This window comes from Oncorhynchus clarkii, chromosome 17 (genome assembly GCF_045791955.1).
Source record: "Oncorhynchus clarkii lewisi isolate Uvic-CL-2024 chromosome 17, UVic_Ocla_1.0, whole genome shotgun sequence".
Lineage (NCBI taxonomy): Eukaryota > Metazoa > Chordata > Actinopteri > Salmoniformes > Salmonidae > Oncorhynchus > Oncorhynchus clarkii.
In genome coordinates, this window is record NC_092163.1 from 25,808,626 (window position 1) to 25,836,049 (window position 27,424).

The 27,424-nt window shown below is 43.2% G+C and overlaps 2 protein-coding genes and 1 pseudogene across 2 annotated transcripts; 2 read left to right on the forward strand and 1 right to left on the reverse strand.

Annotated features, from left to right (window-relative positions):
- Window positions 1-273: 273 nt before the first annotated feature.
- Window positions 274-12,885, reverse strand: LOC139370636 (syndecan-4-like). Its single transcript, XM_071110234.1, has 5 exons — window positions 12,599-12,885; window positions 4,148-4,328; window positions 4,032-4,075; window positions 3,727-3,910; window positions 274-3,538 (listed from the first exon to the last, which is right to left on the reverse strand). Exons 1-5 carry the CDS (start codon window positions 12,650-12,652, stop codon window positions 3,387-3,389), a joined length of 615 nt encoding a protein of 204 aa, XP_070966335.1. The 5' UTR covers window positions 12,653-12,885; the 3' UTR covers window positions 274-3,386.
- A 12,419-nt stretch (window positions 12,886-25,304) lies between these two features.
- LOC139369688 (uncharacterized) lies at window positions 25,305-25,616 on the forward strand. Its single transcript, XM_071108948.1, has one exon. It carries the CDS (start codon window positions 25,305-25,307, stop codon window positions 25,614-25,616), a length of 312 nt encoding a protein of 103 aa, XP_070965049.1.
- Window positions 25,617-25,996: 380 nt separating this feature from the next.
- LOC139369689 (histone H2B-like) lies at window positions 25,997-26,696 on the forward strand (annotated as a pseudogene).
- Window positions 26,697-27,424: the final 728 nt, after the last annotated feature.

A 27,424-nucleotide genomic window follows, 5' to 3' on the forward strand; every position in this document is an offset into this window, starting at 1 on the left:
CCAGGGTGCTCAGTCGTTCCAGTAGGGTGCTTGCAACACCGGTGTTGTGGGTATGTCGCTCTGGATAAGAGAATCTGCTAAATGACGTACATACACCTTGTGTACACCATAAGCTCTGGTGTTATAGCTCTTATTAAATTGTTGGGTTAATAAACAGGCGAACTGCCCTGGCAACAACAAGAGTAATGTATACAGGAAAACTCACAAATCTTTGTGCAGCATTGAGAATTGAAAACCTCTGGAATACTGAGAGACTGAGCCAACCATTCATGTGCATAAAAATAGCTTTATTTCCAACTATAATCAGAACCTGCGTGCAGAAATCAATGATTTATTGACTTCTACACTCAATTGAGCGTCACATCTCGTTGTGACAAAGCAGCATATTTTTTCCCCCATGCAAATGACATGGCTTAATTCAGTTCCCCTGAACAATTACATAGCAATCCTTCTACAAAACATAAACGGCTTAAAATTGTTTACAAGAAATCAAACCCTTACAAAATAAAAAAACCTGCTTCTAGTGTACATAAAAATGTTAACACATACAACAACTTAGAAAGGGGAAGTGCCAACCTGAAAGACAAAATATTTTGACAGTTAAATACCAATTGTTTTTAACAAGTAATCTACTGAAGACATAGTTAGTACTAGCATTGGTAATTAAAAAAAAAACATTTCCCACTATAGGCTTCTTAGGCATGAAGAAACCAATTATTCCAAACATTTACAGTAATGTTAACCTGAATGTATTGGGAAGATGATTTTTTCATTTGGCATTTTAAAATATTTGGTAAATAAACATCTGACAAGAAATGGCTAAGTACCAAGTTTAACATTTATTCAAAATGGCTATATTACAGATCCCCGGAAGCGTATAGTCCATGTGCAGTGACAAGTCTTGTTGTTTTCTGTCAACAGCGATAAACCATAACCTGTTCAAATAGCTTAGTTTACAAGCATGGTCATCACTGAGATAAGGCCTGACATAAAAAAATGAGATCACCAGTCATGCATGTATGATATAATTGAGTGGGTGGAATGTGGGTGTTATCACACAGCGAGTTGTCCGAGAGGAATAACATCATGCCGATTTGTGCACCGTCCAAATTAAATCATAAAACACCTTGGAGGATCAAGCTTGGCCACTGCTAGTGACATGGTAGCATGTATCAAGGTATTTTCATCAATGTGGGATTCACTTCAGACAATCTGTTCTTGACAAAATACATTTGAATCAAAACGTAACCAATCATGATACCACACAAACACGGAAAGTATTCAGACGCCTTTCCCTCTACAGCCTTATTCTCAATTGGGTAAAATAACCCCCCCCCATCTAAAAATATAAAAACCTTGAGTATTCAGACTCTTTGCTATGAGACTTGAAATTGAGCTCAGGTGCATCCTGTTTCCATTGATCCTCCTTAAGATGTTCCTACAACTTGATTAGTCCACTTGTGGTAAATTCAATTGACTGGACAGGATTTGAAAACACACCCCACACAGTGCACATCAGAGCAAAAACCAAGCCATGAGGTCGAAGGAATTGTCCGCAGAGCTCCGAGATAGGATTGTGTCACAGAACTGGGGAAGGGTACCAAAAAAATATTCTGCAGCATTGAAGGTCCCCAAGAACACCATTTTTAAATGGAAGAAGTTTGGAACCATCAAGACTCTTCCTATAACTGGCGGCCCGGCCAAACTGAGCAATCGGGGGAGAAGAGCAGTGGGTACGGCCCAGTACATCACTGGGGCTAAGCTGCCTGCCATCAAAGACCTCTACACCAGGCTGTCCTAAAAATTGTCAAAGATCCCAGCCACCCCAGCCATAGACTGTTCTCTCTACTACCGCATGGCAAGTGATACCAGAGTGCCAAGTCTAGGAGAAAAAGGCTTCAACAGTTTTTACCCCCAAGCCATAAGACTCCTGAACAGGTAACCAAATGGCTACCCGGACTATTTACATTGTGTGTGTGTGTGTCCCCCTTCTACGCTGCTGCTACTCTGTTTATCATATATGCATAGGCACTTTAACTATACATTCATGTACATACTACCTCAATTGGCCCGACCAACCAGTGTCCCCACACTGGCTAACCGGGCTATCACCCACCAGCCACTCTTTTACACTACTGCTACTCTGTTCATCATATGCATAGTCACTTTAACCATATCTACATACTACCTCAATCAGCCCGACTTCGCTACGGTTATTTTTCCTGTTGTTTTTATTTCTTTACATACCCATTGTTCACCCTAATACCTTTTTTGCACTGTTGGCCTGTAAGTAAGCATTTCACTCTAAGGTCTACTACACCTGTTGTATTCAGCGCACGTGACAAATAAACTTTGATTTGATCATGCTGTGGGGATGTTCAGCTGCAGGGACTGGGAGACTAGTCAGGATCAAGGGAAAGATCCTTGAAGTCCTGAGCGCTCTGGAACAGGTTCTCAGACTGGGAGGTTCACCAAGGTAACGCAGGAGTGGCTTCGTGACCTCTGAATGTCCTTGACTGGCCTAGCCAGAGCCCGGACTTGAACCCAATCGAACATCTCTGGAGAGACCTGAAAATAGCTGTGCAGTCAATCTGAGAGCTCGAGAGGATCTGCAGAGAAGAATGTGAGAAACTCCAAATACAAGTTTACCAAGCTTGCAGCGTCATACCCAAGCAGATTCAAGGCTATAGTCGCGGCCAAAAGGTACTTCAACAAAGTACTGAGTAAAGGTGCTGATTACTTATGCAAATGTGATATTTCAGTATTATTTTTGGTTTGTCATTATAGGGTGGGTATTAGGTGTAGTAGATTGAGGAGAACCCTCCCCCCAATTCAATAAATTTTAGAATAAGGCTGTATAACAAAATGTGGAAAATGCGGTCTGAATACTTTACGAATGCACTGCAAATATAAAATGCAATAGTGACAGACTTCTGTAATAGCAGTATTAACACAAGAATGGGTCCAAGGTTAGGGGGAGGAAAATAAATAGCTGTACCAATATTTGTACCATGTCACCTCACTGAGTGTGAAGTTCTCATTCACCTTGTTAGTGTCATTAAAGAGAAGGTGGGAGGGAAATGTCAAGATTCTGCTGCAGTGACGCTGCAGAATGTACACTTTTGTTTTTACATGGGCAAGAAAAAACATCAAAATATCTTGCACTGCATTGTTTGGCAGCTGAAATGGTCCTCTTCCTATTAACGGACAGTTAATAAAGTGTTGTTGCCGATTTTTTATTTATTTAAATGAACCATTGTAGAACTCATGGTAGAAGAGAAGCAGTTTTTTGATTGTGATCGTTTCTCCCTCTGGGACTTCCCAGCTGTACAGACAAGAGGAGAGGTTTGCTTTCAAGAGGCAAGCGGCCCCGGCGAAGGTGGGCTTTATGCGTAGACCTCTGTGGTGGGAGCCTTCTTGTAGATGGGCTTCTTTCCCAGGTCGTAGCTGCCTTCATCCTTCTTCTTCATGTGGTAGACAAGCAGGAGGATGAGGAGGACAGCAAAGAACAGCCCCACTGCTCCACCAGCAATAAGAGCTGAAACAAAACACAGTGGAATTACAATTAACGTTCTTGCATTGCTTTAATTTGACAAGCTGCAAATCAAGCCACATTTCTGACGAAGCGAAATTTAACTTCCATACCTTTTTTCAAAGTTACATAAACTTAGATTTAACTTCTACAAATGAACTAGCACAAATAAAAAAAAAGTGCCATTGCCTCACCTGCTAGGATCTCAGTCTTGTTGAAGATGCTCTCCTCCCCTGCATGGGCCATCAGTACGTTTGATGGGTGCTCCTCAGGCTTGGGAGAAACCCATACTGACACTTCATTGTTCTTCTGGACCAATTGAATCTCGTTCACTGTGGGTTTGAGCCTCAGGTCTGGAATCTTGTTGTTCATAGAAGGCTATGGACAAAAAGCAGTGAGAATTAGGCCTATAAGTCATTAAACTAAAAAGAGGAAACAAAACATTAGCAATTTGTGGGCTCCCATTTGGAACATGATAGTCAATTATGAGAAACTTTACCTTTGATTTCATGGTATTGTCATTTTTGAATGTAATAGTTGGTACTGTAGAGAAAAGAAATCACAATTATATTCTATCAGCTAGCAAAAGCAAAGTAATTTTTTGCTAAATCCAACCTCCGTCGCCAGAGCCAGAGAAGTCGTCATAATCCTCATTGTCCTCGTTGTCAATTGTGTCATGCTCCTCATCGGGGAAGCCAAAGTCTGAGCCGTTGGCGGAGTCTCCAGACGAGATGAGCTCGTCATGAGAAATAGCTTGGGTCGTCTTCATGGGCATCCATGTCTCAGTCTCCCATACCTGCTGGCACAAACACAGCACTTAAGAGGCAGAATGCTAATCCAAGATCAGCAAGTAGAAACAAATCCTAGCTGGCATATGGCTATCTCCCCAAAACCACTTTTCAACAGTGGAGAACTACATCAAGTCGAAGCCTACATCTAGTAGCCTGTGAAATGTTGCCTGTGGTGGAGTGGTTACACAGTCTGCAGTTGGGGCCAGTTGGACACACTGCCAAATACTCTAAAACGACATTGGGAGGTAACTTCTGTTAAAGAAATTGACATTCAGTTCTCTAGCAACCATGTGGACATTCCTGCAGTCAGCATGCCAATTGCAAACTCCCTCAAAACGTGGGACATCTGTGGCAATGTGTTGTGACAAAACAGCACATTTTAGCGTGGCGCTAAAAACTACATTGAAAGGTGTGTTTCATCCAATGCCACATCCAACGTTGCCTCCAAGCTGCACATGGGCGCGCACCTCCTCCAGGACTGCCGTGCAAAATAATTATTAGCACACACAGAGAAGCACGAGATTGAACGTCAACTTTCTACAGATTTACCCATTAGTTAAAACTATAAACTTTAATTTTACTGTTGGAATTGTGATTGAAGCAACACAATTAGCCACTTTCAATACAACATCCTGAAACAAAAACTATGCAAGACTTTTAGTAAGCAGAACTATAGACTTTATTGTAGCCAGAGCGCGTTGGAGTAGGATTCTACTGCATTGACAGGCACGTACTCTAGACAAACCGGTGCACCATAACCAAGCAAAGACTCACTAGACCTATATGCAAATCTGTGCCATTCACTTTGAACTGGACTGTGTTTACAGCATGTAGCCACGTGTGCACATTTGTTCATATTCTTCACTAGTTAGTGCCACCCTCAGGAGAGCCCTGCGGTTGTGGACGGTGCAGTTGCCATACCAGGCTGTGAGCCAGGATGCTATCGATAGTGCATCTGTAAAAGTTTCAGGGTTTTGGGTGACAAGCCAAATTTCTTTAGCCTCCTGAGCATTACTTCACCTGTTTCCATACATTTCATTTTAAAAACATTTATATCTTACAAAATGAGTTGCTTAATCTAACTTGCAGCGTGTATGCTTGAAGGCCATACACGCCACAACATACATGTTGGACCCCAAGTATGCTGGCAAGAGCATTCTGTCTGGTGCGGAGATCAACAAGGCCTATGGTGTCATCACTCCCGTGTCTCGCCACCTTGGCCTGGATGAGGGCAAGGTTCTTGGCAGTCTGGCGAAGTACACTTCCAAGCAAGGGCTTTGTGATGGAGATGCAATATGGCAGTTGTGCCAACATCTCATCAGCCACCTGGTGGAAGGGACTTTGAATCTGAGGCTCTTTCCCCCAGTTGCCTCCATCATCCTCCAAACTTTTTGAGCCTGACAACGAGCCATCCTCAACAAGGTTGGAAGGTTTGAATCATTTGCAATTATGTCTACTTATGATAAAGTAAAAAGTTGTGTTTGTTGTATATGATGTGGTAAATATATCAATGCAAAAAATATCTACATTTAAAATGGTATTAATATTAATTCCCATTGAAATTTTCCGCCTCAATATTCCCCAAAATGTGCAACCCTCATCTGAAGTAAACTGCCTCCATTTTATATTTCCTACTAGCAAAGAGTTACTGAACCCCCAACATGCCTCCCCCTCCTCACTAGACCAAAGGCAGTCCTCAGTCTTTCGAACCCAACAATGCTGCTGGGTGCCTGAAGAGCATATACATTAACATGGTCGCTAAGCATGGCTTTACCAAGGGCTGACTGGCCAGGGGAACAAAATCCCTCCATCTGCTAACAAAATGCAGAGCATCTGTTCCATTGAACAAGTATCTATAATGTGTGTGGGGCTACTTTTCTAGAACCAATTTTACAAATTGGGAAGTATTTGAATCTCCCATCTTCTCAGCCATTTGATGGACTCATTTAAAACCATAAGCCAATTACTCAGAAGGGCATATTAGGAATGTTAGCTGCACAGTGGTCAATGCAGTAGCCTAATCCTTAACCAAGCGGCATATTAACCTAGATTGCGGCATGTGTCCAGCAATTTAACTGTCCTCATCAAGAAGACAATGTAAATGCCATATTCAGGGACCCTTACAATTCTGATGTCCTCAAAGAGGGGAGGAAAAAAAACTATGTGGTGTCCTTTTGGGTCACAGCAAATTACATCTTAACCTCCCTTGTCCCCCTGCTGTTGCCACTTGAACCAAAACTGATTTCAGATGCGTATTGCGGCTGGCTGATCTCACGAGAATCTCTGCCGAGGGACCCCTGCCTTTCATTATGCACACCTTGTGCATGTGACAGCTTGTGACAGAGCACCTTTTCCAAACCAACTGTGTGAACCGTACTCTACAACGGTCATAGAGGCACTCAGAAACAACACATCTATTTGTGTGTTTGTGTGTGTGTGTGTGTGTGTGGGGGGGGGGGGGGGGGGGGCTGAAACAAGCATTTAAAAAAAAATGGGAGTAGTGTCAGTGCAGTTAAAGCCAGGCTTCAAACTAATATAAATGGTGTGCTGCTCTTAGCATTGCTGAAGATTTAGCTCACTTCCTTGGTAAATGCAGTGTATCGTAAGGGGCTGAATGGTCACATTTGGGGGAAGTGACCAATGTTGATGCAATGAATGGATGATTCAAGGCATTACAATTCCTTGACAGATTGTGCGCAAGACCCTTGTTATGTCTGTTCTGAGCGCACTTCTCCAGAGACATTGATTAGGCCAAAAGGAAGTAACCTATTAAACTCCAGTCTAAAGATAAGGAATTTTACAACCCAACGTAAAATATCCCTTCTAATGTAATGGCTACTGAACCACTGTTGCATGGTACAATATTTATCTTACATTGTGGGGTTAAGGCTTAACCTCTCTGGGATACGCTAGCGTCCCACCTGGCCAATAGCCAGGGAAAATGCAGAGCTCCAAATTCAAATAAATTACTATAAAAATCTAACTTTCATTAAATCACATGCAAGATAGCAAATTAAAGCTACACTTGTGAATCCAGCCAACAGGTCAGATTTCAAAAAGGCTTTTCGGCAAAAGCAAAAGATGCCATTATCTGATGATAGCACAACAGTAAACAAAGAGAGACACAAAACGCAGAAATAAACGACACAAAACGCAGAAATAAAAATATAATTAATGCCTCACCTTTGACAAGCTTCTTTTGTTGGCACTCCAATATGTCCCATAAACATCACAAATGGTCCTTTTGTTCGATTAACTCAGTTGATATATATCCAAAAATGTCAGTTTATTTGGCGCGTTTGATCCAGAAAAACACCGGTTCCAACTTGTGACTACAAAATCTCAAAAGTTACCTGTACTTTGCCAAAACATTTCAAACTACTTTTGTAATACAACTTTAGGTATTTAACGTAAATAATCTATAAAATTGAAGACGGATGATCTGTGTTCAATACAGGAGGAAAACAAACCGTAGCCTCTAACAGTACACTACAAGTGACCCTCGTTCTGAACAGGGATACTTCATTACAAAAAATGAAAAACCTCAACCAATTTCTAAAGACTGTTGACATCCAGTGGAAGCGGTAGGAACTGCAAGAAGGTCCCTTAGAAATCTGGATTCCCAATGAAAACCCATTGAAAAGAGTGACCTCAAAATCTTAATCTTAAACCTCAGGGTTTTGCCTGCTAAATAAGTTATGTTATACTCACAGACAGGATTCAAACAGTTTGAAACTTCAGAGTGTTTTCTATCAAAATCTACTAATAATATGCATATCTTATCTTCTGGGGATGAGTAGCAGGCAGTTGAATTTGGGCATGCATTTCATCCGGATGTGAAAATACTGCCTTCTGTTACCAAGTTAAACATTGACCACACTTACTGAGGTTAATCCATTCAATTTAAAACAATCCCTGAATCTAGTATTGACTTAATCTAGGTACCATAGACCAGCATAGGGTCATTCAGTTTGATTTCAATCACTTTGGCTGCACCCGATGATTTGAACTAAACCATTCATACATATGTTTGCCCATGGTGGAACTGGTGAGAAAGTGACTTAGGGACCTGAATGGCAAAACATTGAAAAGGAGATCAAAGTTCACAGATTTTGTATACCCCACCCTAGCATGAGACTCATGTAGAGATCTTCATGGCTCCACCTGTACCCAAATCAAATTGAATGAAACGTGCAGGCCTTAGTGAAACGCTTACTTAGAAGCCCTTAACCAACAATGCAGTTAAGAAAAATAGTTAATTAATGAGAAGCAGTAAAATAACAATAGTGAGGCTATATACAGGCGGTACAGATACAGAGTCAATGTGCAGGGGCACCGGTTAGTCAAGGTACATGTAGGTAGAGTTAACTTCTTCGGGCTAGGGGGCAGTATTCAGAAGTTTGGATGAATGAGGTGCCCAAAGTAAACTGCCTGTTACTCAGCCCCAGAAGCTAGGATATGCATAGAATTGGTAGTATTGGATAGAAAAACACAAAAGTTTCTAAAACTGTTCAAATAATGTCTGTGTATAACAGAACTGATATGGCAGATGAAAACCTGAGACAAATCCAACCAGGAAGTGGGAAATCTGAGGTTTATAGTTTCATTTAAGTGATTGGCTATCCAATATGCTGTGTCTATGGGGCCAGATTGCATTTCAAGGCTTCCAGCAGATGTCAACGGTCCTTAGAAAGTTGTTTGAGGCGTCTATTGTGGAAGGGTGTCGAATAAGAGCGGTTTCAACAAGTGGACTAGGCTAAGGCCAATCAGTTGTTTACTGCACGGTCACGCCATTCCTTCTTTTTCCTCTAATGAATACGCTATTGTCCGGTTTAAATATTATTGAAGATTGATTATAAAAAGACCCTAAGGATTGTAAACATTGTTTGACATGTTTCTACAAACTGTAATGGAACTCTTGACTTTGGATTTTGCGCTCGCGCATTGTGCCTATGGAATAGTGAACTAAACGCGCAAACAAAAAAGGTATTTGGACATAATCGAACAAAATGAACATTTCTTGTGGAAGTAGGAGTCCTGGGAGTGCATTCCGACAAAGATCAGCAAAGTAAAGTGAAGAGTCATAATGTTATTTATGACTTCTGTTGACTCCATAATTTTGCAGGTAACTATGGCTTACTTTTGTGGCTGAAAGCTGTTCTCAGAATATTGAATATTGTGCTTTTGCCATAAAGCTTTTTTGAAATCTGACACAGCGTTTGCATTAAGAAACAGTTTCTTTAATTCTATGCAAAACATATCTTTCATCAACGTTTATGAGTATTTATGTTATTTGATGTGGCTCTCTGCAATTTCTCTGGATGTTGGGAGGCATTTCTGAACATGGTGCCAATGTAAACTGAGGTTTTTGGCTATAAATATGAACTTGATCGAACAAAACATACATGTATTGTGTAACATTGAGTCCTGGGAGTGTCATCTGATGATCGTTAAAGTTGAGTGATTTTATCTATACGTCTGCTTTTTGTGACACCTCTCTTGGAAAATGGCTGAATGCTTTATGTGACTAGTTGCTGACCTAACAATGATATGTTCTGCTTTCGCCGAAAAGCCTTTTTGAAATCGGACACTGTGGTTGGATTAACGAGAAGTGCATCTTTAAAAATGGTGTAAAATAATTGTATGGTTGAGGAATTCTCATTATGAGATTCCTGTTTTGGCACCCTGCAATTTCACTGGCTGTTGGCGAGGTGGGACGCTAGCGACTCGAACGATCCCAGAGGTTAATCAGCTTCTTGATATGACACACTTGTCAGGTGGATGGATTATCTTGGCAAATGAGAAATGCTGACTAACTGGGATGGAAGCAATATGAACAAAATTGAGAAATCTGCATGTGCGACACGTTTCAGGAAACTACGCATATGTCACAAGTCACGACTTCACAGGAAAGCCATTTCAACTGTGTTTTTTTTTTACAAAATGTGTTTGTTTTTTTGGCAGAAATGCCTTGGGGAACATCTGCGCTTTCATGTGCCTCAACTTGTATGCCATCTGTTAATATGACAAATTGTTCAATTACGAGCCTTGTTGGTTAAGCCACAGAAGACGGCAACCTTCCCACGATTGGCTGAGAATGTGTGGGCTGGACATGACAAGAGCATGGCAGTTGTGCCAACATCTCATCAGCCACCTGGTGGAAGGGACTTTGAATCGGAGGCTCTTTCCCCCGGTTGCCTCCATCATCCTCCAAATCCCACCAACATCAGCCGTCTCAGAGCGCAACTGGTCCTTGTTTGGGAACACAAACCAAAGAACACAACAGGCTGACCAATACAAGGGTTGAAAAATTGATTGACATCTGGGCAAATTTGAAGCTTTTTGAGCCTGATGTAACAGTATAACTTTAGAACGTCCCCTCGCCCATACCCAGGCGCGAACCTTTGACCCTCTGCACATATCAACAACTGACACTCACGAAGCATCGTTACCCATCGCTCCACAAAAGCCACGGCCCTTGCAGAGCAAGGGGAACTACTACTTCAAGGTCTTCAAGGAGCAAGTGACGTCACCGATTGAAACGCTATTTAGCGCGCACCGCTAACTAAGCTAGCCGTTTCACATCCGTTACACTGACAGCGAGCCATCCTCAACAAAGTTGGAAAGTGACAGTGAAGATGAGGCTTCAGTCTGATGTTCAAGAGGTGGACATTGAGGAGCTCCAGGGAGAAGACATGGAAGCCCGGGTCTAGAAAGTTAAAGTTTTGGTTGTCTTCCTCTATCATTTTACAGATGTATGTTGAAAACGTTTTTTGGGAGATGCGATGGATCATTGAATATTCCCTTTTGTTCAGTGAAATCATCCCATGTGAAGAGTCAACTCAATTAAAGTTCAAATCATAACTAAATGTTATTTTATTTATTTGGAAGGATTTAATAATTTGCAATTATGTCTACTTATGATAAAGTAAAATGTATGTTTGTCCCCCTATGATAAATATCAATGCAAAAAACATCTACATTTAAAGTATTAATTTGCATAGATTCCCATTAATTCCCACCTTTAAATGTCTACACTTCCTGATCAATGTGTTATTTTAATGCTAAAAAAAGTGTTTCTTTCAAACAAGGAAATGTCTAAGTGAAGCCAAACTTTTGAACAGTAGTTAGGTATGGACAATGAGGTGGAGAGTGAGTCACACCAGACCAAGGTCAGTAGCAATCTCTGTATTCAGAAGACAAGGATCTGGGGACCATCTGCAATGAGCACCTATCCTCAGGGTGCAGAGCACTGCATTAGCATATTGCCAAGCGGGTCTCTCCCTGGGTGGCATTTAGATAGCCTATTACCATTCCATTTTAACCCACTTCCCACTGCATGGACATCTGCACATGGCAATTATTTCCAAATAAGATGGCATAACAGTATGCAGTCATGCCATTCAGGTGTTTTGTCAACAGATTACATAAAATAGCACATTGAGGTATACCTAAATCCTGGCATGTGCAGGTTTGATTTATATCCATTTCCAAACCAACTGCACGAAACTGCATTAGGCATACTGAATTGAGAACTAGGCTAAACAATAGAAAATGTTGTGCCATGTTAAACGAGAGCAGTTAAATGTCAGTGTCCCGAGATAAAATATTTTAACTGGTCAAAGTATTTAGGCTAACTATTTCAAAAATCACTTGCATGAAAAACACTCCACCTCCCAAATAATTTAATCTAGCTAGAACAAGTTCTTGCTAGTTACCACAATTAAAACGCCATTGCTTTCTCTTATCGGATGGGAGGCCAGGGGCCTCAAACCGTATGCCTAAACTAATTTTAGAAAAGTATTTTGCATTTTTAAAATTTGACTCCACTGGCCAAGCTAACGTCGTGTTGACAAATACAATAGGTAGCTAACTGGCTAGCTAAACAAACACTGCTAAATGTGTAGTTTGTTAACGTTAGACAAAAAGTACTTTGTAAACATTCAGGTTTAGTAAATCTGTACCCCAATAGCCATTACATTAGCCATGTCTTAAACACTGGTCAAGATTAAGTGCTGCCAGCTAACTAATGTTCCAGTGGCTAACAGTAGGCTAGCTAGTTAACAGATTAGCAATCACAGCAACGTCCTGGTTTAAACCAACAGAAGTAGTAAAGCTAACTGCCCCTGCCTCCCCCCCCCAAAAAAAGTGGTAACGGTAGCTAGCTGCTCAGTAAATTGAAAGGAACACAAAAATATTTCAGTTAGTGAGTATCGCGCAAGCTAGTTAATGTCTACGGTAAAAGTTACATTATTAACCAGTGAATATTACTTACCGACTCAGAGAAGACGGAAGCAAATAAAAACAAAACGAGGCACACTTTGTGCATGTTTCTATTGACCGTTTCTTCAACAAAGTGTATTGTTAACTGGCATACAATAGTGAGTTATTTTGAAGGTCCTATTTCCACAAAGTCCACGTTGCCAACTTTATCGCCTTGATAGTGCTCAACTTGTATTGCTGGCTACTTATTTCACTCCAGTCACTGACCAAATACAAACAACGTGTCTGATCAATCTACCTTTATCGCACGTTACACTCCACCCCCTCTGTAACCAACCACTAAAACCTACGCAAGGTCCTCTCCCGTCGTCATAATTCACTGTAAACTCGTTCAGACCCCCCTCCACCAAGACTCAACATATTATTTAATATAAAATCTTTGCTTATTCGATTTACACATTCTTGAATGGTTAAAATGTAGAATCATATAGCTAGGATATCATTAATGTGCTTGCAATAATTAATCTTGACACTTAAAAAAAATTCCACTAGCGGGAATAAAGAAAATTCAATATTTAATAGTATTATTATTCATTTGAGAAGTCGATTTCATTCGACACTCAATTGAAAACGGTTTCATGACTGAAAAGTGAAATTGAAATGAATGGTTTACAGTCTTCCCCTCACGCATTTTCTCCATAATGACAAAAATAAAACAAAAATAACATGTACTGTAATATGTGCGCCACTCATGGAAAGTCAGTTAATGGAATTGCTTTTCTGACGTAATCTCCTGGTAAACTCTTTATGTGGTTTCAGGAGAACTGGGAACTCGGAAAACACGAGGCCTTATCATAACCTCGGTAAATCTTAAATTCGGAAAGTCGAAGCTCTGGAAAGATGTCCGAGGTTCCGACTTGGAATTCCGAGTTGGGTGACCATTCAAAGGATATGTTTTTTCCCCGAGTTACACCAGTTGTCGTGAACGCACTGAATAGGGAGTTGGATATTTCCTAGATCAGAGTTCTGAGTTCCCAGTTGTTATGAACGCGGCATTAAAACCCTCCTCTTGCCAGCATAAAAGCACAAATAGAACGAGACAGAGATTTTACCGGATGTATAAATATGAAGCATCCGGTTAGCGTTTTCTCTCACGACCAAATAAAATATGCCCAGTGACCGGCAGTGAGAGAAGATGGAGCTAGCTGGATTTTGGCCGACATGATGCAAATGTTTTCATCAAATGGAACATTGATCTCCATACAGTTTTCTGTTTCCAAAACTAGAATCTGTAACAAACAGAGTGCACTACGTTTGGAAGACTTGACTTACCTAATTGTTTATAGAGATTAGTTTTTTTTTTAGGACGAATGCATTAGATAGTGGACATTTTCCTAATGAATTTTATGCACTTTCAGTGAGGCAACAAATGGTCTTCATCCTCTGCTTGGCAGCTTGTCCTAAGTAGATATCTAGCTGGCTAGCTAATTCGTTGTCTGTATAATCAGTAGTGTGCTGTATCCATGACTAGTCATCGAATCAATCACCAAAGCAATGATCACTGATAGATAAAACATGCTACAGTAGCTACCAGTAATGGAACAAAACTATAGCTGGGTTTAACACAACTAGCACGAGGCAGCATGGCTAGCTAACGTTAGTTTACCAATGTGTCCAGCTATACTACAGCCAAGGCTATCCCAGGGTATGCTGCACAATTAATAGAAGCCATCATTTGTGACACTGGGTCATTGCAAAGTAATTTATCGAGTTGTAGAACACCGTTAATTACCTCTTAACTTATGGTAGAGGTCTGTAAAACATTGTATAGGCAACTACTTATGTTCTGTTGCCCTATAATCAGATTACCATAAAATATAGTCTACTATAATTATATACATCTTCAGAAAATAGACAATTCACAGGTTGTACATTTATTAAATGCCCGTTAACTTGGTGAAAAATATAGAACATATAGAAACCATGATCACAACCTGGAAGACATTGCACATGCACTACTAAATTAACATTAAAACAGGAGACCTTAAGCATAGACCAACATCCAGCAGATGATGCCAAATGTAGTTCAGGTGGTCTGGTCTGCAGGAGCTCCAGGTGACAGGTGTCCTCAGACTCACGAGCATCTAAAGGACTCTTAAAGACTTCAGTGTAGTGCGTATAGGTATACGAGAATAAGGATGGAGAACACAACCATGAACTTTGATTTATTAGAATCCCCATTAGACGATGCCAATTTGTAATTGTATTCATTATGGATCCCCATTAGCGTCTGCCAAAGCAGCAGCTACTCTTCCTGGGGTCCAGCAAAATTAAGGCAGTTTAAACAATTTAAAAAACATTACAATACATTCACAGATTACACAACACACTGTGTGCCCTCAGGCCCCTACTCCACCACTACCACATATCTACAGTACTAAATCCATGTGTATGGATAGTGAGTATGTTATGTGTGTATGCATCAAATCAAATGTTATTGGTCACATACACATGATTAGCAGATGTTAATGCGAGTGTAGCGAAACGCTTGTGCTTCTAGTTCCGACCGTACAGTAATATCTAACAATTATACACAAGTAAAGGATTAAAGAAGAATATGTACATATAAATGTATGGATGAGCAATGGCCGAACTGCATAGGCAAGATGCTGTAGATGGTATAGAGTACAGTATATACATATGAGATGAGTAATGTAGGGTATGTAAACATTATATAAAGTGGCATTGTTTAAAGTGGCAAGTGATACATTTATTACATACATTTTTCATTATTAAAGTGGCTAGAGATGAGTCAGTATGTTGGCAGCAGCCACTCAATGTTAGTGATGGCTGTTTAACAGTCTGATGGCCTTGAGATAGAAGCTGTTTTTTAGTCTCTCGGTCCCAGCTTTGATGCACCTGTGCTGACCTCGCCTTCTGGATGATAATGGGGTGGTTGTAAGGCAGTTGCTCGGGTGGTTGTTGTCCTTGATGATCTTTTTGACCTTCCTGTGACATCGGGTGGTGTAGGTGTCTTGGAGGGCAGGTAGTTTGCCCCCGGTGATGCGTTGTGCAGACCTCACTACCCTCTGGAGAGCCTTGCGGTTGTGGGCGGAGCAGTTGCCATACCAGGCCCGACAGGATGCTCTCGATTGTGCATCTGTAAAAGTTTGAGTGTTTTTGGTGACAAGCCACATTTCTTCAGCCTCCTGAGGTTGAAGAGGCGCTGCTGCGCCTTCTTCACCACGCTGTCTGTGTGGGTGGACCATTTCAGTTTGTCCGTGATGTGTACGCCGAGGAACTTAAAACTTTCCACCTTCTCCACTACTGTCCCGTCGATGTGGATAGGGGGGTGCTCCCTCCGCTGTTTCCTGAAGTCCACGATCATCTCCTTTGTTTTGTTGACGTTGAGTGTGGGGTTGTTTTCCTGACATCACACTCCGAGGACCCTCACCTCCTCCCTGTAGGAGGCGTGCATGGGTGAACAGGAAGTACAGGAGAGGGCTGAGAACGCACCCATGTCACCACAAGGGTGCGTTCTCAGCCCTCTCCTGTACTCCCTGTTCACCCATGCACGCCTCCTACAGGGAGGAGATGAGGGCCCTGGTCAGATTTGCCCCAGTGTTGAGGATCAGCGGGGTGGAGAGGTTGTTTCCTACTCTCACCACCTGGGGGCGCCCCGTCAGAAAGTCCAGGACCCAGTTGCACAGGGCGGGGTCGAGACCTAGGGTATCGAGCTTAACTTCTTGGATATAGGGGGCGCTATTTTCATTTTTGGATGAAAAAACTTTCCCGTTTTAAACAAGATATTTTGTCATGAAAAGATGCTCGACTATGCATATAATTGACAGCTTTGGAAAGAAAACACTCTGACGTTTCCAAAACTGCAAAGATATTGTCTGAGTGCCACAGAACTGATGTTACAGGCGAAACCCAGATACAAATCCAATCAGGAAGTGCCGCATTTTTTGAAACCGCCTCATGCCAATGACTCCTTATATGGCTGTGAATGGGCCACGAATGAGCTTAGGCTTTCTGTCGCTTCCCCAAGGTGTCGACAGCATTGTGACGTATTTGTAGGCATATCATTGGAAGATTGACCATAAGAGACTACATCTACCAGGTGGTCGCTTGGTGTCCTCCGTTGCAATTATTGCGTAATCTCCAGCTGCAGTATTTTTCCATTTGCTTCTGATGAGAAACCAACTGTCACGACTGATATATTATCGAATAGATATGTGAAAAACACCTTGAGTATTGATTCTAAACAACGTTTGCCATGTTTCTGTCGATATTATGGAGCTAATTTGGAAAAAAGTTCGGCGTTGTAGTGACTGTATTTTCCGGTCTTTTTCTGAGCCAAACGTGATGAACAAAACGGAGCTATTTCGCCAACACAAATAATATTTTTGGAAAAAATGAACATTTGCTATCTAACTGAGAGTCTCGTCATTGAAATCATCCGAAGTTCTTCAAAGGTAAATGATTTTATTTGAATGCTTTTCTTGTTTTTGTAAAAATGTTGCCTGCTGAATGCTAGGCTTAATGCTATGCTAGGCTATCAATACTCTTACACAAATGCTTGTGTAGCTTTGGTTGAAAAGCATATTTTGAAAATCTGAGATGACAGTGTTGTTAACAAAAGGCTAAGCTTGTGTTTGAATATATTTATTTAATTTCATTTGCGATTTTCATGAATAGGAAACGTTGCGTTATGGTAATGCACTTGAGGCTATGATTACGCTCCCGGATACGGGATTGCTCGTCGCTAGAGGTTAATGACGAATTTGGAGGGTACAATGGTGTTAAATGTTGAGCTGTAGTCGATGAACAGCATTCTTACATCGGTATTCTTCTTGTCCAGATGGGTTAGGGCAGTGTGCAGTGTGAGTGCGTCATCTGTGGACTTCCGGCGCCGACAGAGATTGCCGTCTCGCTTCGCGTTCCTAGGAAACTATGCAGTTTTTTATTTTTTTACGTGTTATTTCTTACATTGGTACCCCAGGTCATCTTAGGTTTCATTACATACAGTCGAGAAGAACTACTGAATATAAGAGCAGCGTCAACTCACCATCAGTACGACCAAGAATATGACTTTCATGAAGCGGATCCTGTGTTCTGCCTTTCAACCAGGACAACGGAATGGATCCCAGCCGGCGACCCAAAAAAATGACTTCGTAAAAGGGGGAAACGAAGCGGTCTTCTGGTCAGACTCCGGAGACGGGCACATCGTGCACCACTCCCTAGCATTCTTCTCGACAATGTCCAGTCTCTTGACAACAAGGTTGATGAAATCCGAGCAAGGGTAGCATTCCAGAGGGACATCAGAGACTGTAACGTTCTTTGCTTCATGGAAACATGGCTCACTGGAGAGACGCTATCGGAGTCGGTGCAGCCAGCTGGTTTCTCCACGCATCGCGCCGACAGAAACAAACATCTTTCTGGTAAGAACAGGGGTGGGGGCTTCATGGTTAACGAGACGTGGTGTGGCCACAACAACATACAGGAACTCAAGTCCTTCTGTTCACCTGATTTAGAATTCCTCACAATCAAATGTCGACCGCATTATCTACCAAGGGAATTCTCTTCGATTATAATCACAGCCGTATATATTCCCCCCCAAGCAGACACATCGATGGCTCTGAACGAACTTTATTTGACTATTTGCAAACTGGAATCCATATATCCTGATGCTGCATTCATTGTAGCTGGGGATTTTAACAAGGCTAATCTGAAAACAAGACTCCCTAAATTGTATCAGCACATCGATTGCGCAACCAGGGCTGGAAAAACCTTGGATCATTGCTATTTTAACTTCCGCGACGCATATAAGGCCCTGCCCCGCTCTCCTTTCGGAAAAGCTGACCACGACTCCATTTTGTTGATCCCTGCCTACAGACAGAAACTAAAACAAGAAGCTCCCGCGCTGAGGTCTGTTCAACGCTGGTCCGACCAATCTGATTCCACACTCCAAGACTGCTTCCATCACGTGGACTGGGTTATGTTTCGTATTGCATCAAACAACAACATTGACGAATACGCTGATTCGGTGAGCGAGTTCATTAGAACGTGCGTTGAAGATGTCGTTCCCATAGCAACGATTAAAACATTCCCAAACCAGAAACCGTGGATTGATGGCAGCATTCACGTGAAACTGAAAGGGCGAACCACTGCTTTTAATCAGGGCAAGGTGACCGGAATCATGACCGAATACAAACAGTGTAGCTATTCCCTCCGCAAGGCAATCAAACAAGCTAAGCGTCAGTATAGAGACAAAGTAGAATCTCAATTCAACGGCTCAGACACAAGAGGTATGTGGCAGGGTCTACAGTCAATCACGGATTACAAAAAGAAAACCAGCCCCGTCACGGACCAGGATGTCTTGCTCCCAGGCAGACTAAATAACTTTTTTTCCCGCTTTGAGGACAATACAGTGCCACTGACACGGCCCGCAACCAAAACATGCGGACTCTCCTTCACTGCAGCCGACGTGAGGAAAACATTTAAACGTGTCAACCCTCGCAAGGCTGCAGGCCCAGACGGCATCCCCAGCCGCGCCCTTAGAGCATGCGCAGACCAGCTGGCTGGTGTGTTTACGGACATATTCAATCAATCCCTATTCCAGTCTGTTGTTCCCACATGCTTCAAGAGGGCCACCATTGTCCCTGTTCCCAAGAAAGCTAAGGTAACTGAGCTAATGAAGTGCTTTGAGAGACTAGTCAAGGACCATATCACCTCCACCCTACCTGACACCCTAGACCCACTCCAATTTGCTTACTGCCCAAATAGGTCCACAGACGATGCAATCTCAACCACACTGCACACTGCCCTAACCCATCTGGACAAGAGGAATACCTATGTGAGAATGCTGTTCATCGACTACAGTTTGGCATTTAACACCATAGTGCCCTCCAAGCTCGAGACCCTGGGCCTCGACCCCCGCCCTGTGCATCTGGGTACTGGACTTCCTGACGGGCCGCCCCCAGGTGGTGAGGGTAGGCAACAACATCACCCCGCTGATCCTCAACACTGGGGCCCCACAAGGGTGCGTTCTGAGCCCTCTCCTGTACTCCCTGTTCACCCACGACTGCGTGGCCACGCACGCCTCCAACTCAATCATCAAGTTTGCGGACGACACAACAGTGGTAGGCTTGATTACCAACGACGACGAGACGGCCTACAGGGAGGAGGTGAGGGCCCTCGGAGTGTGGTGTCAGGAAAATAACCTCACACTCAACGTCAACAAAACTAAGGAGATGATTGTGGACTTCAGGAAACAGCAGAGGGAACACCCCCCTATCCACATCGATGGAACAGTAGTGGAGAGGGTAGTAAGTTTTAAGTTCCTCGGCGTACACATCACAGACTAACTGAATTGGTCCACCCACACAGACAGCATCATGAAGAAGGCGCAGCAGCGCCTCTTCAACCTCAGGAGGCTGAAGAAATTCGGCTTGTCACCAAAAGCACTCACAAACTTCTACAGATGCACAATCGAGAGCATCCTGTCGGGCTGCATCACCGCCTGGTACGGCAACAGCTCCGCCCACAACCGTAAGGCTCTCCAGAGGGTAGTGAGGTCTGCACAACGCATCACCAGGGGCAAACTACCTGCCCTCCAGGACACCTACACCACCCAATGTCACAGGAAGGCCATAAAGATCATCAAGGACAACAACCACCCGAGCCACTGCCTGTTCACCCCGCTATCATCCAGAAGGCGAGGTCAGTACAGGTGCATCAAAGCTGGGACCGAGAGACTGAAAAACAGCTTATATCTCAAGGCCATCAGACTGTTAAACAGCCACCACTAACATTGAGTGGCTGCTGCCAACACACTGACTCAACTCCAGCCACTTTAATAATGGGAATTGATGGGAAATGATGTAAAATATATCACTAGCCACTTTAAACAATGCTACCTAATATAATGTTTACATACCCTACATTATTCATCTCATATGTACAGTGCCTTGCGAAAGTATTCGCCCCCCTTGAACTTTGCGACCTTTTGCCAAATTTCAGGCTTCAAACATAAAGATATAAAACTGTATTTTTTTGTGAAGAATCAACAACAAGTGGGACACAATCATGAAGTGGAACGACATTTATTGGATATTTCAAACTTTTTTAACAAATCAAAAACTGAAAAATTGGGCGTGCAAAATTATTAGAATTATTCAGCCCCCTTCAGTTAATACTTTGTAGCGTCACCTTTTGCTGCGATTACAGCTGTAAGTCGCTTGGGGTATGTCTCTATCAGTTTTGCACATCGAGAGACTGACATTTTTTCCATTCCTCCTTGCAAAACAGCTTGAGCTCAGTGAGGTTGGATGGAGAGCATTTGTGAACAGCAATTTTCAGTTCTTTCCACAGATTATCGATTGGATTCAGGTCTGGACTTTGACTTGGCCATTCTAACACCTGGATATTAGTCTTCTCCTTGTATGAGCTGAAAGTTTAGAGGGACGGCCAGGTCTTGGTAGATTTGCAGTGGTCTGATACTCCTTCCATTTCAATATTATCGCTTGCACAGTGCTCCTTGGGATGTTTAAAGCTTGGGAAATCTTTTTGTATCCAAATCCGGCTTTAAACTTCTTCACAACAGTATCTCGGACCTGCCTGGTGTGTTCCTTGTTCTTCATGATGCTCTCTGCGCTTTTAACGGACCTCTGAGACTATCACAGTGCAGGTGCATTTATACAGAGACTTGATTACACACAGGTGGATTGTATTTATCATCATTAGTCATTTAGGTCAACATTGGATCATTCAGAGATCCTCACTGAACTTCTGGAGAGAGTTTGCTGCACTGAAAGTAAAGGGGCTGAATAATTTTGCACGCCCAATTTTTCAGTTTTTGATTTGTTAAAAAAGTTTGAAATATCCAATGAATGTCGTTCCACTTCATGATTGTGTCCCACTTGTTGTTGATTCTTCACAAAAAAATACAGTTTTATATCTTTATGTTTGAAGCCTGAAATGTGGCAAAAGGTCGCAAAGTTCAAGGGGGCCGAATACTTTCGCAAGGCACTGTATACGTATATACACTGTACTCTATATCATCTACTGCATCTTTATGTAATACATGTATGTATCACTAGCCACTTTAACAATGCCACTTTGTTTACATACTCATCTCATATGTATATACTGTACTCAATACCATCTACTGTATCTTGCCTATGCCGCTCTGTACCATCACTCATATATCTTTATGTACATATTCTTTATCCCCTTACACTTGTGTCTATAAGGTAGTAGTTTTGGAATTGTTAGCTAGATTACTTGTTGGTTATTACTGCATTGTCGGAACTAGAAGCACAAGCATTTCGCTACACTCGCATTAACATCTGCTAACCATGTGTATGTGACAAATAAAATTTGATTTGATTTGAAATACAGGCTGCCAGTTAAATGCAGCAATGACACGGCTAAAGTGTGTCATTGCAGGACAAAAGAGCAGGAATTGTCTACTGTTGCATCTTCACTCATGAGACAGGTAATAGCGGAGCTCCGTGGTGCTGAAAAGGACAGCGCCCCTGGCCATTTGCCAAGGCCTATTTCCCGTTGGAGGGATTTTTGACATGCTATAGGCACAGTTCAGTACACCCCTCATCCAACAGACCCCGTCCTGTAATTGGTCCCAGAATCATCCACTTGATTCCCGACCACCAACCGATTGTCGGGGTGCATTGGTGTAAAATGTGGTCGTCGAGATAAAGTTCTATAGGCTACACGGGGTAATGGCATCTGGACCTTTTTTTGGAGCTACCTACACCAGTAGGGGAGCTTACAGATAAAGAGTGCACTAGGCTAGAGAGAAAAGTAGCATTCCGTTTTTCATAAAGTAGGTCAATGTAACTTACTCTCTTTTGATACTTGAGAAACATAGATTCACATAACATCCAAATCTGCAAGAGACAAAACCAGCAGAAAATCAGCAGGTGAAGAAAAGGGTTAAGTGAATATGATTTAAGAGCAGTCAAATGAAGTAATAGTGACATAGATTGTAAGAAATGAAATGTACCATGTGAACATTGCATTGTGGCTTTAGAAGAGCATGTATTTGTAGATGAATGACAGATTAGGTTTGGTGACAAAGTAACTGTACAATTTGAGGTACTCTACATGAGCATGTGTTTGCCTATTTGATGATCTGTTGTAGTTAATGTTTGATTTTGACCACATACTTGTTGTGACAATTGCATCAGGTTGAGGGAGAAATGCTCTGTCTGGCCATTGTGAGTGGCACTTCTGATCCAGCAGGTGGTGTTAAGATCCCTCCCTATGTGGCTTTGAATGATGAGCCAGTGTTGGCAAAATTACTTGTGGTCCAGCGGGTGGCGGTGAAATGCCTCCCTATCTGTATGACTTGACCTATTCCTTTGACATTGTTCACTTGATTGGAGATGATTCCGGTCTTCTTCATGTCCTCTTCATGAGCACTTCTGCATGTCTTCCTTCCTGTCTTGCCATGTGGGTTCCACGGAGGTGTGTGTTTTTGTTAGATATCACTGGGCACATTCCTAACGTGGAGGTGGTTTGCATAGCTCATGTCATGTGGATATATAAAGTATTGTATTGTAAGGTATGTTAGTCTACGGACGGTCTGACATTGCTCGTCCATATATTGATGTATTCCAATTGCATTTGGGTGTATTGTGTGGAATGTTGGAACATGGTTAGATCTTACTTGTTAGACTTGACTGTGCTGTTGGAGCTAGTAACACAAGCATTTCCCGACATCTGCTAAACAGGTGTATGTATATCTCTCTAGTCACCCCCAAAACCAATTCTTTCTTTGGCCGCCTCTCCTTCCAGTTCTCTGCTGTCAATGACTGGAAGGAACTACAAAAATCTCTGAAACTGGAAACACTTATCTCCCTCACTAGCTTTAAGCACCAACTGTCAGAGCAGCTCACAGATTACTGCACCTGTACATAGCCCACCTATAATTTAGGCCAAACAACTACCTCTTTCCCTACTGTATTTAATGAATGTGTTTATTTTGCTCCTTTGCACCGCATTATTTTTATTTCTACTTTGCACATTTCTTCCATTGCAAATGTACCATTCCAGTGTTTTACTTGCTATATTGTATTTACTTTGCCAGCATGGCCTTTTTTTGTGGTAACAGGCCCTCTGTTATTTGTTGTTGTACTCTGCATGTGAAGTATCTGCACTGTAGCCTATAGAGGAACTAAGCCCTTGATAATAGGGGAACGCAAGCTGTTGAACACAAACTCCCAGTCCTATGATGTTGCTCTGTGAAGGAGGTTAGCTTTTCAGCATTCAATTCCTGGCAGCCTTCTTCTCCCTGGTTGATTTGTGAATGTGAGTGATTCGAGAATGTTTGGCTTGGGTATCCAAGGTGTTTGAGATTGTTGAGGACCAGTGTTCCAAGGGGCTGACTGTGACATCATAAAGCGGAATGTAGTTAGCGTGCTGTTTGAGGGATTCCAATTCAGTCCGTTGCGGCCTTCCAGGCAGTGCAGTTGTGCTTCAAGTGTGCTCTCTGTGTGATGACTTGTTGTGCCTACACGGAGTACAGCTACGAACGAACGTGACATTTGGGGTAAGCCTAAGCCTTTTCGTAACCTTAACCTATTTCTTCTAACTTGCTATGACAAAGTGCTTTGATGACACTAGCTGCATCCCAGCTAGTTGAACGCTTGTCAGTCGTTCTCCTAAAAGGCAACCTCTGTTGCTCGATGTACTAAACCGAGGGCCGGCAGCCACTAAGTACATGTAAGAGACAATTATGGCAACAATAAGTTGTAAGATGATACCTAGTCACATCTGAGATGTGAATCAACTGCACCGATTGGTCAATCGCCAGTATGTGCCCTTGGGCCTCATTTGTCCCCTTTGAAATGACCTGTTGAGATCATTCGATGCAACATCTGAGGCTATCTGGCCTATAAAGGATCCACCTCATACCACTATTTCCATAATAAAAAGGCTATGTTATTGTTTTTTGAAAAAAGTTCCATACAATATTTGCACATCCCTATTACCTCTGTACGCATAGGAAAATGATCCCTTTATTGTGTGTGTGTTGGGTGGGTGTCTGAGGAATGTTTTACTGCGTTTCAGCTTGCAGAGGTATCACCACCCTTCCCATGGCCACCTGGATCCTGTCTAGGGAAGAAAAAGAAGAATGATGTTATTACATGGCCTTCAAGAGCTACATGACTGCTGAGGTGACATTATGGACCCCTTAGGATTTGTGGCATTCCTTGTGTATTTGTTTCCCGTATGTTCCACTTCGTTTCTCCTTTGTACTTGTGACACTATTTGAGGTTTTAACGCCTATCTCTATTAGGTGTGACTGGCAACTGCAGTGGGTTGAATCCTACTAGTTCAGTGTTTCCCAACTCCAGGCAGGGGTAGAGTAGCCATTTTTGTGGTAGCCCTGGAGAGGCACAGCTGATAGAAAGAGTTGAATCAGGTGCAACAACAACAACAAGTAGAACAACACCAATCAATGTGAAGAGTGGGACATCACAGTTGGGCCTTGTGTTCAACATAGCTCAGTATTTGAGTGTGTTTCCCGCGCATGTAAGTAGCTTTGATTTCTTCTTCCTCCATAGTTCCCTAGAACGAACGCCCTCCCCTTTGCAGCAGAGGCCAGGCAAAATAGTGCACTTTCTGTGCCACTGGCTTCAATCAGGTCCACCAAACGCAGATAATAAGAGCACCAAGCACCGAAAATTACGTCATTCATTCACTTGAACGCAACTAGCGAACACACGATGTCTGGAAGAGGTAAAGGCGGCAAGGGACTCGGAAAAGGAGGCGCCAAGCGTCACCGTAAGGTTCTCCGCGATAACATCCAGGGAATCACCAAGCCCGCCATTCGCCGTCTGGCTCGCCGTGGCGGCGTGAAGCGTATCTCCGGGCTGATCTACGAGGAGACCCGCAGTGTCCTGAAGGTGTTCCTTGAGAACGTGATCCGTGACGCCGTCACCTACACCGAGCACGCCAAGAGGAAGACCGTTACGGCCATGGACGTGGTCTACGCTCTGAAACGCCAGGGACGCACCCTGTACGGTTTCGGCGGTTAAACGCACTCTTCTCGGAACGTTAACATCCCGACTTGAACCCAAAGGCTCTTTTAAGAGCCACCCACATCCGCTTCAAAAGGGCCAAATCCATTATCGTAGGAAAGCATGAGCCACTCTTGAGTGGACAGGGCGCTATGTTCAGTGCAGGCTTTGCGTACAGTCGTATTAAACCATGAGCCACTCTGAGTGGACAGGACGCTATGTTCAGTGCAGGCTTTGCGTACAGTCGTATTACGAGACACCCGAAATAAAGGCACCACGGCTGGGAAATCCCCACCAAGTCCAAAAAGGGGGGGCTTATGTCTGGCCATTGTAGGACTTTTTTGGAAACACACCATTTCCCACCAGTGACAGAGCATAGGCTATGGTCTTTGTTAGGGAAGCAAGCCTCTGAGTGGAAGGCTCTTATGCGCGCTCAGCTCCACTGGGCAAATGGCAGGGGCGCCTATGAGAAAGCAGGGGTGTGTCCACGGCCGGCGAATTAGCTTAGCTTTGTCTTCATAAGAGGGAAAGGGCTCTCCACCCCCTCATTCGTTTGTGAGAAGCAACGAGACATCAGCATCATGCCCGAGCCAGCAAAGTCCGCGCCCAAGAAGGGCTCCAAGAAAGCCGTCACCAAGACCGCAGGGAAAGGCGGCAAGAAACTCCGAAAGTCGAGGAAGGAGAGCTACGCCATTTACGTGTACAAAGTCCTGAAGCAGGTCCACCCCGATACCGGCATCTCCTCCAAGGCCATGGGAATCATGAACTCGTTCGTGAACGACATCTTCGAGCGTATCGCCGGAGAGTCGTCTCGCCTGGCCCACTACAACAAGCGTTCCACCATCACCTCCAGGGAGATCCAGACCGCAGTGCGCCTGCTGCTCCCCGGAGAGCTGGCCAAGCACGCAGTGTCCGAGGGCACCAAGGCCGTGACCAAGTACACCAGCTCCAAGTAAACAGCCCATTTGGAGTGCTGTAGTAACCCAAAGGCTCTTTTAAGAGCCACCCACCCTGTCAGTGAAAAGAGCAAATCCATGTGTGTGTGTGTGTGTGTGGAGGACATGTCAAAAAGGGGGGAGAGGGAATAAATGATGCTGACATGAATAGGGTAGGAATGTGAGCATGCCAGTATAACACAGTGAGTGGGATTCCACTCGTGCTCCAATGACTGGAGCCTGTGTAGCAGTATAACTTTAGGCCGAACCAGGGACCCTCTGCACACATCATCAACAACAGTCTCAGAGCAAGTGACGTCACCGATTGAAACTAGCCGTTTCACATCCCTTACACCTGTACAAGAGGGAGGAGGAGAGAGAAGGATAGGCTCCAAATCTCTCTCTCTCTCTATGCCTATATCAGGGCGGACAAGCACATGGGGTGCCAGCCTCCATAGCGCCGGCCGCACAGCCAGACACCAAGACCCACAGACACAAAGACCGGCACGAGTGAGTCACGCTGCGGAGTCAAGCGAGGAAGGACTGCGAGAAGGCCACAAGCCTATCTCTCTCTCTCTCTCTCTCTCTGACACGCTTTTGAAAGAGACAAGGTGAGCTCAACTACTTTGGCCCTTCACGTCAAAGTACGTGCCGCTTTTCTAACTCCTCTATGCCTATGACTTAACACCACTACAGGTGGAACCACTTCTGAGCTACACCATCCACCAAAGACACCTCAACTAGACTATATAGACTTCTTTGCAGTGGTTTTATGTCTTTTCCTTTTTCAACACGTATGTCTCCCATGGATTAGTTCACCATTTCACTAACTCCTACCCTGTAACTCACCTCTGGAGCACCAACCCGTTTCACCTGCATTTGCTCATTATC